The sequence below is a fragment of the Phalacrocorax carbo genome, chromosome 6, assembly GCF_963921805.1.
Source record: "Phalacrocorax carbo chromosome 6, bPhaCar2.1, whole genome shotgun sequence".
Taxonomy (NCBI): Eukaryota; Metazoa; Chordata; class Aves; order Suliformes; family Phalacrocoracidae; genus Phalacrocorax; species Phalacrocorax carbo.
Genome location: NC_087518.1, coordinates 46,089,393 through 46,104,174, shown reverse-complemented (window position 1 = coordinate 46,104,174; position 14,782 = coordinate 46,089,393). Strand labels below are relative to the sequence as shown.

General features: G+C 41.3%; 1 protein-coding gene across 1 annotated transcript; it reads right to left on the bottom strand.

Annotated features, from left to right (window-relative positions):
• Positions 1 to 419: 419 nt before the first annotated feature.
• On the bottom strand, positions 420 to 2,289 carry MAGOH (mago homolog, exon junction complex subunit). The gene is made up of 5 exons (XM_064455071.1): positions 2,133 to 2,289; positions 1,914 to 1,972; positions 1,692 to 1,802; positions 1,308 to 1,390; positions 420 to 725 (listed from the first exon to the last, which is right to left on the bottom strand). The coding sequence occupies exons 1-5, from the start codon at positions 2,218 to 2,220 to the stop codon at positions 626 to 628; spliced, it is 441 nt and encodes a 146-aa protein (XP_064311141.1). The 5' UTR covers positions 2,221 to 2,289; the 3' UTR covers positions 420 to 625.
• Positions 2,290 to 14,782: the final 12,493 nt, after the last annotated feature.

The following is a 14,782-nucleotide window of genomic DNA, read 5'->3' as shown; positions in this document are numbered from 1 at the left end:
GGAACTCCACTAAATACATTCTACATTGCTTCTAAATTCAGTTTTTCTAAAGCTGGATGGGAGTATCGGTGAAGACTCCCAGGTGCCATGTCATCTGCTTCTGCTCTGAAGGCAAACGGTCAGTCACAGCAGCAGTGTCAGGAAGTTGACACGTGTCTTTGCTATAACCTATTATCATGTACAGAGTCAGGGCTTCAGTTGTTTTACACATCTGATCTGGCCAACAGAATATCCAACTTGGGATAAAAAAAGTTTATCCTGACAGCTAGCAAAAGTTTCATTTCACAGAGCCAGACTTAATCCCATTTTGTACAGATGCACAGAGAAGTGAAATACAGCTTTGTGTGATACAAGTGAAGTAACATACCCTGAAAGTACCATGATAAAAGAAGTGTTAGAAGTCAGTTTCTCACCAGAACTTATAAATTATAAAATACAGATATCACCATTTTATTGAGGCAGTCACTGACAGTTTGTAAAAAAAAAAAAAAAAATCAAAAAACAAAACCAAAAACCATTCTAAAATACATAAAAACTTCAGGCCAAGAAGTACAAGGACTTTCAATTCCTCCCTGCGCCGCCCCCGCCCCCCAGACACCACAATACAAACTTCAGTTTGTTTGGCTTAAATTGGCTTAATCTTGAAGTGTAGACCAATAAGACTGAAGACTAGACACTTAAGGTCCTGGACCAGGTAGTAGAACACTCTCAAGCCTTCTGGATCCCTGCAGTGCACAACAGAAGGAAGGGGGGAAAAAAAAAGTTACATTGGTGTTTTAAGAGAGCAGCTTATAGAACTAACCTATTAAAAAACCAACAAAGCCATATGCAGGCTTTTCAGAGGTCTCTTAGACATTAACAGATTTGTTTCATTCTACATTCTGTGCTCCAAGTTTGCATGCTTTAAGTGTTACTAAAATGTGTATTTTTATCATGAAAGCAAGGAGTAACATCCTGTTGAATTTAAAAACCATGATACACAGCCTTTTCAGCTGAGGTGAAATACAGAGATCCTGGTTTTCCCAGAGACACTGGTGGGAACGGGCCAGTGACGGCTCAGTTCAGACTCCAAATACAGCTAACAGGGTTTCCTACAGTAAGGGTAGCTGCTCAATGAGGCTGAAAATACAGCACCTAATGTCACAGTCTAAAAGCATTTGGTATGTTACACTGGAACACAACGCACTTGTGCCCCCAGGAACTCATTTGTATTTTGAAACGATATAAAATGCAAGTATCTACTAATCAGCAAGTTCTAAGATAAGTCGTTACATAAAAACATCAACATAAAAAAGCAGAGTACATACTTGGACTGATTTACATCGATTAGTGAACCAATTTTTGATGTGGTAAAGGAGATGTGCTCATCACCAATTACTATTTCAAGCTCCTGAAAAATAAAAGATTATGGTAATTCAAACTACTGCTTTACGGTGTTGGTTACAGAAATACTTAAGTACTAGGATGATGTTTTTTCCATCTTTATTACAGAGATGTTGAACACAGCAGGTCTATGGATCATGTTAACTCCCACGACTAAATTGCCATTTAGGTGCTGTTCAGGTTTTAAAACAGTATTTGTTTCCCTCTTGGCTAGAAAGTACTGAGTTGAAGAAAAACTTCAGTTATGTTTCTAATGAGCTAACACATAAAAACGAAACCAGCAATTAGGGAAGCCACCATACACCAACCTGGCGACCAACTCTGTCGGGAGGAGGCCACAGAGCATCATCTTCTTTTGTGATTTCACTGTCGTCGATTATTCTCTTCAGCTCCTCCATCACGCTCTTATGGACGTACGCCTACAAACACCATTCCACCGTGAAACGGGAACCCCGAGCGGCACCGAGCGCGCTGCCGCGGTCACTCCGCGCCCCGGCGGCAGGCCCCCGGCACCCCCGCCCCGCCCGTACCTCCTTTCGGATCATGACGTCGTTCTTGTAGTTGCTGTTGTTGGCGTAGCGCAGCTTCCCTGGCGAAGACAGGACGGGCGTTAAACCCCCGCCAGGGCAGCGCTGGGCGGGCACTGCTCCGCTCCGCTCCACTCTGCGGCAGCCCCCGGCCCGCACCCGCCTCTCCCCGGCAGCGGAGAGCGGGCCCCGCCGCACCCCCCGGTCCCGCCCCGCCCTTACCGTCGGGCCGGAACTCGAACTCGAGGAACTCGTGGCCGAACTTGCCCTTGTGCCCCACGTAGTACCGCAGGTAGAAGTCGCTCGCCATGGTCCCGCCGCCGCCCCGGCATGCACCCCGGCGGCGCGGGGCAGCCGCGTCACGGCGGGGCGGGGCGTGCTTCCCACTCCCATTGGCCGGCAGCGCCCGCTGCCGCGAGCCGGAGCGGTAACGTCAACGTCAACAGAGGGGGTAGCGGCCGCCCCCTGGCGGCGGCGGGAGGCGGGCCGGGCCGGGCCGGGCCGAAGTCCCAGCGGGGCGCCGCCGGTCCCCCCGCGGCTCGGAGCGCCACGGGTGAGGGGCGCCGCCCCCTCTCCAGGGCAGCGGCTCAGCCCTTGGGCGGGCGGCTCGCCCCGGGTACCCGGTGCCCCGTCGGCCGACGCAGAGCGGTTTTCTCGCAGGAGTATTTGCAGTGTTTGACAGAAGAAAGTCGCGCTGGTGCGTGACTGTCACACGCGTTTCCCCCGCGCTGCAGGTGTGGTGGCGGTGGCGTGGGCGCCGCCGCTGGAACATGGGACGGCCCAGCCCGCCAGTGTTGGTGTGTGAGCCCGGCCGCTCGCTCCCTCAGTGAGGGCACGCGCGTGCTTTGCCCCAAAACCCCTCACTGCTTTCCCATAATTTTGGAAAATTACTCACTTGCTACTAATAAAAGATTTCTTGTAATATTCAGACATAGCAGTAATAAAGGAAAAATGAGGTGCAGCTGGCCTTTTGTTGCGGGTCCAGACATTAGCATGCAGTGCTAGAATTTGAAGCGGTTTGTGCCTCCCCCAGCCGAAGGCAGTAACCTGGGCCGGGTTGGGCCCCCCGCAGCCAGTCGCCCCTGTGCCTCCTCCTCACTGGTGCTGGGGTGTCGGGCAAGCCTCATCGGTGGTGGCTTGAAGTTCGAGAGTAGGTGGTGGTGGTGTCTACCTTTTTGCTCTTTGGGAACTGCTGAAAGAAAGGAAATAGCGGGAGACATGCCCTTTTGTAAAATATTCCCTTCTGAAATAAAAATTTAGAAATGGGGACCTTTTGTGCTGATCACTAGGACACTTTATTGAGGATGCTGAATGGGGGGACATTTTGTACTGTGGTAGTAGGCTGAAAATGGATTTTACGCAGATGAACTTGATTTCATGTAGGTGGTGCTGGGTCACATCCCAGGTGTAGGCTGTTAGTGCAGGGCTGATGAAGCTCACTCTGCTTACTTTAGAGTTACAGCAAGGTTAAATCTGGCAATATTTACTATTATGAACTGAGTAGAAATAGCTGAACTGCTTCCAGATCTAACCTCTTCTTGGAAATAACATGGTCTTTGGTATGGTATTGTGTAAATAATCAAATAAACCTTTTGATCTCAGATAACTCTGGGTGGAGGAAAGCCCTAGGTGTCCACATCTGGATCTAATTCATACGTAAACTGATTAAACCCCCCTCGGATTGGTCAGATTCGGCTTTAGTTTGTCTTTCAGGAGCCCTGTATGTTTTGTGATCTAGCTTCCTCTTCTGACTCTGTAGGAGCTCTAAGCCTTCACTAGTACAGGCAAAACCAAAAAATGTTCGGATTAGTGGTTGATTTTTTTTAACAGAAATTATTGCAGTGAGAGGCAATACAGTAATTTTCTGGAAAACTATGAATGTTTAATTCTAGGCACTGATAAATTAGGGTTAAATAGCTACTTTGGATATATTTTAGGACTCATTGGATTAAAATAATGAAGCAAAAAAATTGCATCTTTGTCTCATTTAACTTAAATTACTATTTGCTTGGACCGAAAGGCACTATTCACTGGACACACACAAAATAAAGAACAGTTTATTATAGACTCACCAAGAGTGAGAGAAGAAAATAAAAAGATATGTAGAGGGAGGTGAAATATTTAAGGCTCACTCTTGAACAGATAATGGACTCCTAATGTCATTCACTGTGTGCTAATAGGTCAAGCCCCTTCTCCTCTGCCTAAGTTAGACAGCTTTTCTTATGTTCTTTTCCCAAGGGAATTGGAGGATATTGAGGAACACAGATTAATAGTCTGGAAAAATCTAGTTTTGAATAAAGATTAAAAACTAAATATGTACAACTCAGCTAAATGATGAAGTAGAGCACTTTTTCTTAAGTCTATTATGGCAGTACTCACTGCATTTGTATTGTGGTTTGATTGTTCTGTATGATGTGGCATGTGTTGTACTGTGTTTGCTCGGAGTAAATTTAATCCTTACCTGTAGTTAGAAGTTAATAGAATGACATCTTCAGAGTTCTGCCAGATGTCCTTACAGAAGTGAAGACATCTTTTGAAGTTAGAGTTTTTTCTATTAGAAAATCAGAATTATGGTTCATTTTGAAGGAAACTCCACAGAAGCACCTCAGAAGGTGTTAATGAAACAAGGCAGAAGTTTGACGAACTGAAATAACGTTAGGTTAAAGATGTTCACTAAAGAAACTGTAAAGGGTTTTGATTTTTTTGAAGTTTCACTATATGAAGAGAGGTTTAAGAATGTAAATTTTAAAATAAATGTTAAATCACTTTTATTCCTGCATTTACATTATGGTTAGGAATACTGGAAATATTAAATCTGTCCAGGCTTGACTGGAAGATATATTTGACTTCAGAACATACATGAGTGTTTTCTGTTCACAGCTGAGATGGTAGGAGGCAATGTCAGAACGGTAATGGAAAGCTGGCCTGCATGAGGAAGTTAGCATATGTGCTTTGCCAGGATTTATGTCTACTTTACTTCAGTTTAGCTTCTCATGGTTAAGTGACTGGCACATGTGAAAGATATTCACATACTACGCTCATGCCTGTTTAACGAAGACTGATGTTACACTAATCCCATTGAATGACTTTCTGTAAGCCTCAGACTCCTCTGGTTTGCAGCTTCCTACCATTCAGTCTCTTTGGATGCCATATTCCCACTCCACCAGAGCAGTCATGGTAAGAAAGACCTCGGTTTCTGTGAATTAAAAAAAGTTAGTGGTTAGCCTGTTCTGCATAATAGTCCTAAGTGTATGCATAAGAAGAGGCTTAGTGTTTTGCAGGAAATGTCAGGAGTCCTTTTCTCCTGTTAAAAGTAAAATTGGAGTTGCAGTCTCTCACAGCATTTAAGGATGAAACACTTACATGTCTTTTTATTCCATTCCTTCTTCATTAATTCTTCCATACAAAAAAGATCTGGTGTGGTTATACTGCCTTATTCTGTTACTGTCTGTCCACTTCTAGCACTTAGAGGAGCTGACATGGTTCATTGCTGTTCTGTCTATCCAGTAAGACGTGCTTTCAATGCCACTCCATGTACGGTGTGAATCTTTGTTTAAATAGTATTGTCCTTTTCTAGGAATGTTATCTTGAAACCGATCAGTTAATACAGTTCTAATTCTTTAAAACTAGCAAAGCACCAGCTGATGTAAACAGATAGGAGCTACCACTCGGAAGCCTTGCAAGACCTGGGCATCTGATGAGAAATTTTTTCTGGGGTGAGTTCTGTCTAAATGACTGGGACAAAATCATGCCTGTCCTGCTGGGCTTAGCAGCTTGGGCTGTTGAATCAAAGGTCCCCATATCTTTCCCATCACAATAAACCTACCTGTCTATCATCCTGTCACTATGGCACCTTTCTGGTAAAATGTCTGAGTTTTTCTCCAGTCCTCTCACAATTTAACTGGCTATAGATAGTATCCCAAGTGTATTAATTCAAAAAAAGTGTGTTATTTTGGAACCTCAAAGGGCTGTTCATAATTAAAATAGGTGGTTAAAAATTACGGATTTCTTGGCCATAGTTTCCTGGGTTTAGACAGACTTTTGGCAGTAGCTATATAAATGTGAAAAAGGATTAATTATTTTTCATATCTTTGGGTTTGAATAGTCATAGTTGCATTCTGCATTCTTTATGAATTTCCTTTCTATAAAATATCTAAAAGTTGACCCTTCAGTAGAAGGGTCCTGCGGATACAGAATAGCTAACCAATTGCTTTTTTAACATTTACAGGTAGTGCTAAGAAATTAAAACATTAGCCTAAAAAAACATAACATTCGTATTTATACCAGGTGGAAGGATTTTTGGCAGAACTGTTACCCTGCTTATTATATGAACATGGTTGTCCAATCTAAAGGTAATACCAAGCATAAACTTTGTATGTTCCCCTTAAGTACTGTCTGGTTTCACTTCAGGTTCAGAGTTTGTTTTGTGGGGAACAACTCTACTGTAATTGTCTAAATTGTTTTATAAGCCTTTGCAGGAATATCAGTGCTTAATGCATTGTTGTTTAAATTACAGTGTTGGAAGGAAGAGCAAACTGGAATATGAGTTATCCTGAGAACCTGCATTTAAATTCATCTGGGAGGTGTCAGCTCTCTTTGAGCTCTGTACACTAATTCTAATATATTTTGCGATGAATGCATATTATGGGTGAGTTTAAAATTGTTTTTTTAGCTCTGTGTGTACTAGTTTTTGTTTCTTCTTAAAATAAATGCCATGTTTGATGGCATTACAATAGATAGCATATTGCTACCACAGTGTTGTTTGGGTTATCTTGACACATTTATAATCAAAAGGCATGCTACGCTTGAATGCATTGGCTTAAGGTTGTATTTGTGAGACAGAAATGTGTGGATTGTAGTTCTTTTCATTCTGCTTAAAAGCATATACAAATAGTAATTGCTCTGCCTCTGAAGAAATTATCTCTATAAATTCACATTTTTAGCATTATTATATTAGTGTAATAGAAGGATTTTAATATAACAATCTGTACATTGTATCTTGATACTGATACTGGTTTATAAGGTTTTTTGTGGGGTTTTTTGTTGTTTTAAGATGAGCAAGATTTACATGATTTTCACTTCTGACCTATTGGGAGCAGGTATCTATGGGGCTTGGTGAAATGGGAGAAATCAGATAAACATGCTCTGAATATTTCTATTTGTTTGGTTTTTTTCTCATGTCGGTAAAAGCTTGCAGAAAGCTCTAATAAGTCAACCTACTTTGGATCCTTAATTTAACTTAGTTTTAAGGTTGTAAGATTTATAAATTGTTTGTATTTTTTCTAAAAACCTGCTTATGGCATTGAAATAGTTGTATTTCTGCTATTTTTTTCTCTTCACTTGGAATGTTGAACACTTTGGAGAATGGGGTGACAGAATTTTTTTCATAGATTCCAAATATGTCAGGCTCTTTTCTGATATTTTCCATGTCTGTAAGTTGTCAAACTGTGTTCTAAACATGCAGAATTTTATGCAATTGCTTTTCCTTGTATCTACAGAGGCTTTAATTCTTATTGATTCCCTTATGAAAGAAACTATTTTTACTGACTAAATTAAGACAATATAACCTTTGGAAGTTAATATAGTCATAAAATGTTTCTTTAAAATGTATTTGATAGCATTTAATGTGTTCCATGGTGTGGATCCTGACTTTGCACGTAGATCCCTTTTATACCTCTGTTACTTCTTTAGTTGCTGGGAAGAGAATTATATTCTTGTTTTGAAGAATGTTAATTTCTATGCCTCTGCATTGTGTGAAAGGTAATTAGTATCAAAATATAGCTGAGTTGGCAGTCCGTTGTGGCCGTTAGAGACAAACTGACTGTAGGTTTCTATGTTAATTCTAAGCTGTGCATCGTAATATGCTATTTAGAAAAGACATCCTGTTTTGTATCTTGAAATTGCAATATGGATAACTTTTATCTACTCGGTTAAAAATATAGCTCTGTAAGAAGTAACATCCTCTGTTTTGGTGCCAAGTAAAATGACCGTATTACTCTCTGAGGTAAGGTTTTTCCTGCTGTGCTCCACCGCTGTTGCCAGCTATTGACTGAAGGACATTCTTTACAAGCGCACATCCTTGTTACAAGACAATATTCGCTGAAGATGACTAAGTAAACAAAAACACTGAGTGTTGGCATCCGTATTAGAAGAAAGAAATACTAAGCCTAGCATAGACTCAGATGTGTAAATGCGTGTCTGAAAATGGGAAAGATTAATGGAAATTAATAGAAAACAGGCCTGGAAGGGACTGTCATAGTTGTCATGTTCGTCCCCCTGTCCTCAGACAAGATCAGCCCTCCCTCCTATGAATATTTTTGTGAATTTTAATGAAGCTTTCTGATTTTGATCGACTGATTCTCTGGTTGTTCTGCAGGTTGTTTTTGTGGCAAGTACAAGTTTATAATGTAATTTACTTTCTCATTTGAAAAGTGAGTTCTCATATGAATCTGTTTGGTTCTAACCTGTTTGGTCTGGCAATGCTAGAAGTTGGTGTGTAGTCTGGTGTATTAGAACTGCTGGCCTTCAAGAGTAACAGCAGTGTGTTACAGATGAATCCACCTTATTATAGTTTATTTCCACAAATAAGTTAAGAAAATAAATATTCCTTATTCAAATTGGGGTCTTTTCATGGTAGAACCGCATCTTCAACTTATAGAAAATATTATTTGCTCTTATTTAAAAATAGATGTGTATTAATTCTCACTTCAGAATCTTACAGAGATATTTATGAGGGCTGACATGGGGAAGCTTGTCTCCAGTGGTTTCTTCTGAGATGGAGAAAGAATCTGGCACATCTTGACTTTGTGCGTTGTCCTCTAAGTGGTTCCCCCAAAATGTTGGTCTTACATAAGAAAGAGGTATCTTACGTCACTGCATGTTTCAAGCTCTTCATTTAGAAATTAGCCAAGTGCTGTATTCTATTCATGTATTTCTGTGGAAGCTGATTTTTTTTAAAACAAATCTGCCAAACTCCTTGAAGGTTCCCCAAGTGGCAGAGAGTAAAGGTATTTATTTAACTTATAGCCCATGATCTTCTTATAGGCGTGGGTTATGTCTACAGAAGAGCTGTATGTCAGTGGAAATGATCAAAGGTTTGTCGAACATTTTACCTCTTTAATTGGAATGGCCAGGTTCTGGTCCATGTCACCTGAAATGACATCTTAGTTGTGTCGAGCTGCTCAAGATGATACTTCAGACCTGGGCTACCAAGCAACCTTTGCTTACTTCCATGTGGCCTTCCTTTGTCTTCAATAAACATTGTGCTATTTTTTTTCTTTTATTTGAAGTGGTTTACCAAATCCAAGTTTTGATAATCTGACGGACCCTGTTGACACAGCAGAATTTCATAAACTTTACAGAGGTGAGAGACCTGGGGCAGTGCATATGTAACACAAACTTTTGAATTTTACCTTTAGAGACATGCCTATGCTGCTCTAAGTGGACCTCTCATTCTTTGTTATGATTTGACGAGAAGCTAAATTGAATTTTATTTCTTCCTAACATTTTAACCTGTTTCCGCATACTTTTAAATTGGTTTTGCATTTCATTTTTTCTCATGCTTGTCATGTCCTCTAGAGAACTCATGTTCTTTCAACATCTTTGGTTCTGATATTTAGTTCTTTGCTTTTCCCTTATTCTATAAAGAAGGAAACTAGCCTAGTAGATCAGGACATCCAAACATAGGCCTCATTAGCAAAAAGATGGAGACCTCTGGCATGTCCTGTCTCCTCACAGAAAATTGCCAGGCCTTACTAGTCCCCTGCATGCATCAGATTTTCCAACCTCTACAGCCATTTGAAAACTTATGTCAAGAAAAATACATTGCTTTCCTTTTCATAGAAAATTGGTACCTTCAAGCAGTCTTTGATCTGGTGGATACAAACATACCATCTACTTCCTGTGCAACCCTTATTTGTAAAACCTTTGTATAATTTTCACGGATCCCTAGGAAGAAGAAGGCAAACCCTCAACTATCAAGACAGCCCTTGCAGATAGGCTTTTTGTGCAGGTGATGTGCTGAATTCATTCAGGGTTGCCATGGCAACCTTATTCTTCTTTATCCAGAAGACTGCTTTATCAGTAAACATACCCTTTCACAGTACCCTGTGACTTTTGTTCAGGTGTTTTATAGCTATTAGAAGCAATAGGTGGGTGGGTCCTGAAATTAGCAGTGTTGTGGGCCCTCTTGTGCATCTTTGCTCACTAATGCTCTTTATCCTTCATCTGTAAGTATGCCAGTATTTATTTTCTCCACTGTCTCTACAGTTTCTTTGGCAAAAGACTGTCCCTTCCATACTGCATGGGGGCATATAATTTCAGATTCTGGGTTTTGAGAACTATTATTTTATAGCTAGGAGATACAGTTCTCAGTCTGTTCCCCTTGTCCACTTTCTGATCTCAAAGAGTTCTTGGTCATCATCTCCAAGAGTCTATTTTGTTGTGCATAACTTCTCTCCTGCCCCTGTTTTCATGTCACTGGCAATTTTTCAGTGATAAAAAAGAAAATAGGAGGATGGAAACATCAGAGTACTGAGGGAGCTGGCAGAGGAGCTCGCCAAGACACTCTCCATCATTTACCAGCAGTCCTGGTTAGCAGGGGAGGTCCCAGATGACTGGAAGCTTGCCGATGTGACGCACATCTGCAAGAAGGGCCAGAAGGAGGATCCAGGGAACTACAGGCCTGTCAGCCTGCCCACAGTACCAGGGAAGGTTATGGAGTGATACATCTTGAGTGAGCTCAAGATGTGCAGGACAACCAGGGGATCAGGCCCAGCCAGCATGGCTTCATGAAGGGCACGTCCTGCCTGACCAACCTGATCTCCTTCTATGACCAGGTGACCCACCTAGTGGACAAGGGAAAGGCTGTGGATGTTTCTACCTGGACTTTACCAAAGCCTTTGACACTGTCTTCCACAGCATCCTCCCAGAGAAGCTGGCGGCTCATGGCTTGGACAGGTGTACTCTTCATTGGGTAAAAAACCGGCTGGATGGCCGAGCCCAGAGAGTTGTGGTGAACGGAGCTAAATCTAGCTGGTGGCCGGTCACGAGTGGGGTTCCTCAGGGCTCAGTGTTGGGGCCAGTCTTGTTTAATATCTTTATCAACGATCTGGATGAGGGGATCGAGTGCACCCTCTGTAAGTTTGCAGATGACACCGAGTTGGGTGTGAGTGGTGATCTGCTCAAGGGTAGGAAGGTTCTACAGAGGGACCTGGACAGGATGGACTGATGGGCCGAGGTCAGTTCTATGATGTTTAACAAGGCCAAGTGCTGGGTCCTGCACTTGGGTCACAACAACCCCATGCAACGCCACAGGCTTGGGGAAGAGAGGCTGGAAAGCTGCCCAGTGGAAGAGGACCTGTGGGTGTTGGCTGACAGCTGCCTGAACATGAGCCAGCAGTGTGCCCAGGTGGCCAAGAAGGCCAACAGCATCCTGGCTTGTATCAGGACTAGTGTGGCCAGCAGGAGCAGGGTAGTGATGGTGCCCCTGTACTTGGCACCGGTGAAGCCACACCTTCAATACTGTGTTCAGTTTTGGGCACCTCACTACATGAAGGACATTGAGTTGCTGGAGCATGTCCAAAGAAGGGCAATGAAGCTGGTGAAGGGTCTGGAGAGCAGGTCTTATGAGGAGAGGTTGAGGGAACTGGGGTTGTTTAGCCTGGAGAAGAGGAGGCTGAGGGGAGACCTTATCGCACTCTACAACTACCTGAAAGGAGGCTGTAGCAAGGTGGGTGTTGGTCTCTTCTCCCAAGTCACTAGCGATAGAATGAAAGGAAATGGCTTCAAGCTGCATGAGGGGAGGTTTAGATTGGATATGAGGAAAAATTTCTTTACTGAGAGAGTGGTCAGGCTTTGGAGCAGGCTGCCCGGAGAGGTGGTGGAGTCACCATCCCTGGAGGTATTTAAAAGATGCGTAGACGTGGCACTTCAGGGCATGGTTTAGGAGACATGGTAGTGTTGGGTTGACGGTTGGACTTGATGATCTGAGAGGTCTTTTCCAATCTTAATGATTCTATGATTCTGAACCCAAACCGAGATGTAAATGATGATACTGACTGTAATAAACCAATCCCCTCCCAGAAGTAAGAGAGTTATTTCTCTGCATATAGATCTCATAATAAAGTGATTTTACTGTCTCAGAAAATTATTCTTGATTTCTAGCTGGTCAGGATTACTGTGACTGTAAGTCTATCCCCTTAAACCATGGGGAAGGTGCATAGGCTGTACCTTATTGACAGCGGTTTAACAGAGTGATGGATGGCAGCTTAATAAATTAATGTGTGTATTTTTATATATTTCCACATACGCAAATGCATATGCATATGTATTTTTCTACAGCAAATAAACCATCTTGCCTACAGATGGCTCTTGGGATTAAAAGGATTGGAAATAACAACGCATCTCTATTTTCAGTGAATAAACCTATTTTGCAGTTATCCAAGTCAGCAACAACAATCTGTTGAATGTTACTTGGGCACTGCCCCACCAAGAGGAAAATTACAGGTAAAATGTTGTCTAGACTATCATTACATTTTTTATGTAATTATCATTAATTTACATTATATTTTGATTTCATGCTGTTTATAAAACAGTTTGTGTAGTAAATCCAATAAACGATCAAGACCTCGTCTCGTGGTAATACCACAGAAGAGGATAATTTCAGGAAATATATATTGTGCTTCTGATTTTTTGAGAATAGTGTACAAAATGGTATCAGTATTAGGTATAATATCTCAATGTTGACATAATACATATAATATCCCATAAAGATATCTCATTTTTAATCATCTTCGTTGTACAGGCCATGAATTGATACTTGTGTGTTGTAGGGTCCTGAGGAGATGAAGGGCAGGTTTGGATGGCCAGTGACATCCCAGCCTTCACTGCTTTTGGCCTCTGGGCCCCTAACCCAAATATCCACTCCTATTTCAGCACCAGCCTTTGTGGCTTGCTAGCCTATGCAGTCTTTGACCCAACTTTGGGGGAGATGTTACAGATCTCTGATGGTACCTACAGAAGCTTCTGTGTTGAGGTTAGGAAAGGTGTGAACATTTTCTCCTCTACAAAGACACAAAACTCTGATTTAGGAAGAACAAAAGAACTTAAATGCTTGTCCAATCACTTTGCATCCTGCAATGGAATAAGAAAGGTCAGACGATAACTTACGTTAAAAAAAAAAAAGACTTCAGTAGAATGGATTTGGTTTATTTAATAGTAAAGGTCACATTTTTGTTCTTTTATTCTCATGTAAATTGATTTTGTAAAGTTGAAGTTGTTTTATCACCATTTGTGTTCTATGGCTTTGTTATTTCAGTAATGGAGAAAGGTCCTCTTCTTAGTGGCTACCTGATATTCCATGGTTCATTAAAACTGCATTATTTTATTCTGTTGAAGCTGAAGTTCTTTTTATTTCTTGCATTTTTTTCCCCTTTTCTTTTTTCCCCCCTAATGTCACCTATCCCAAATCAACCCAGCTCCAGCTGAGTGCTTTTGTGTGCAGTCTGGTATATCAGAGGTGCCTGCATATGATTATATCTTTGTTTTATTTGGGTTATAGAAACTTGAATGTCTTGTCTGTGCTAGCCTGATATGCCATTTAGATTCACATAGATTTTTTCCATGTTTTGTTCACTGTGCAAGAGCTCAAAGAGATTCCCTCTCTAGTATCTTTCCTTAGGGGAGCGAATTGCATTATCTGTCTCAAAATAGTCAGTAGAAGACAGTGACTGGGTATTTGCATTCTTATTGTTTCATTGACATCTAACTTCTCAACATGATGCTGCTCCAAGAACTGAAAGCCTTTGTAACAACTCAGTCTATTTCCTCTTTTTTTCCTTTTTTTTTTTCAAACTAACAAACACACACAGACACACAGACACAGACACACACACCCCACCACCCCCGATTTCTAGTGGAGATCTAGCTAAGAAAATATGAGGGCATCTCAGGAGTGAGTGAAAGTATCTGGGAAGAAAGAACCAGTTGGGGGCTTGCAAGACTGGTAGTAGTTAAACAAAACCAAACCAAAAAAGTCGGAAACCCCAACCCAAAACCTTGCGACCCTTCTGTCTTCTCTAGCCTTCATATTTTCTCTGTATATTCAGAAAATACTGCCTGGAATCACAGAGACACAACACAAAATAAAACTATATTACCATTATTAGTATAATGATATTCTGTAGGATGACACTTCAGTCCTTATTGAGAAGCTTTTTGATGTAGCATTTATATACTGTAAGAGGATTTTTTTTTGTTATTGTTGAGAGGCCTTTTTATTACTTTTGACATAGAGGTGTAATACTAGCATCTATAAAGATAATGGAAACAGATAAAGACATTATGCCAGTCTTGAGCAATTTACAACTGAATAAGTATTAAATATTTTTTCACCAGAAGGGTGGCTTTTTCTGTTCTTAATGCAAAGTGTCTACAATTCCAAGTTCTCTTTAGTTCTAAATGTAGTTCAAAGTATGCAAGTTGGTGAAAAAAACAGGACAGTCTAGAGGAAAAGTATTTGCATACTGGAATTCAAGCTGACAGTTTCTCCCTCTCCCCTTTCATTTCCTTTTCCATTTCTTTTATTCTTTCTTTCTCATTTCTCCCTCTGTCTCTCCCCCCCACCCCCGTGCTTATGTACCTTTCCACCTGATTTCTTCACAGGTCTGCAGGGAGGTAGGAATATCTCTCTGTAATGTGCCTTGTGGACTAAGACAGAAAATTAAGTCTTTAATGAAGTAATACCAAAGAAAATGTCCAGTGCAGGTTAAAATAAGACTTCATTTCTTTAATTTAATTTTCTTTGTGTCTCAGTAGTTATCTTTCGAGTAGGTAGGATATGGCATATTTTTGCAGGAGAAAGGAAATGCATA

Excerpts from the sequence above, each read along its gene's own strand:
- MAGOH (XM_064455071.1), bottom strand. The coding sequence starts at position 2,220 with ATGGCGAGCGACTTCTACCTGCGGTACTACGTGGGGCACAAGGGCAAG. Across the intron at positions 1,803-1,913 it reads ACGTCATGATCCGAAAGGAG|GCGTACGTCCATAAGAGCGT; the intron begins GTACGGGCGGGG and ends TGGTGTTTGTAG. Across the intron at positions 726-1,307 it reads ATCGATGTAAATCAGTCCAA|GGATCCAGAAGGCTTGAGAG; the intron begins GTATGTACTCTG and ends TGTGCACTGCAG.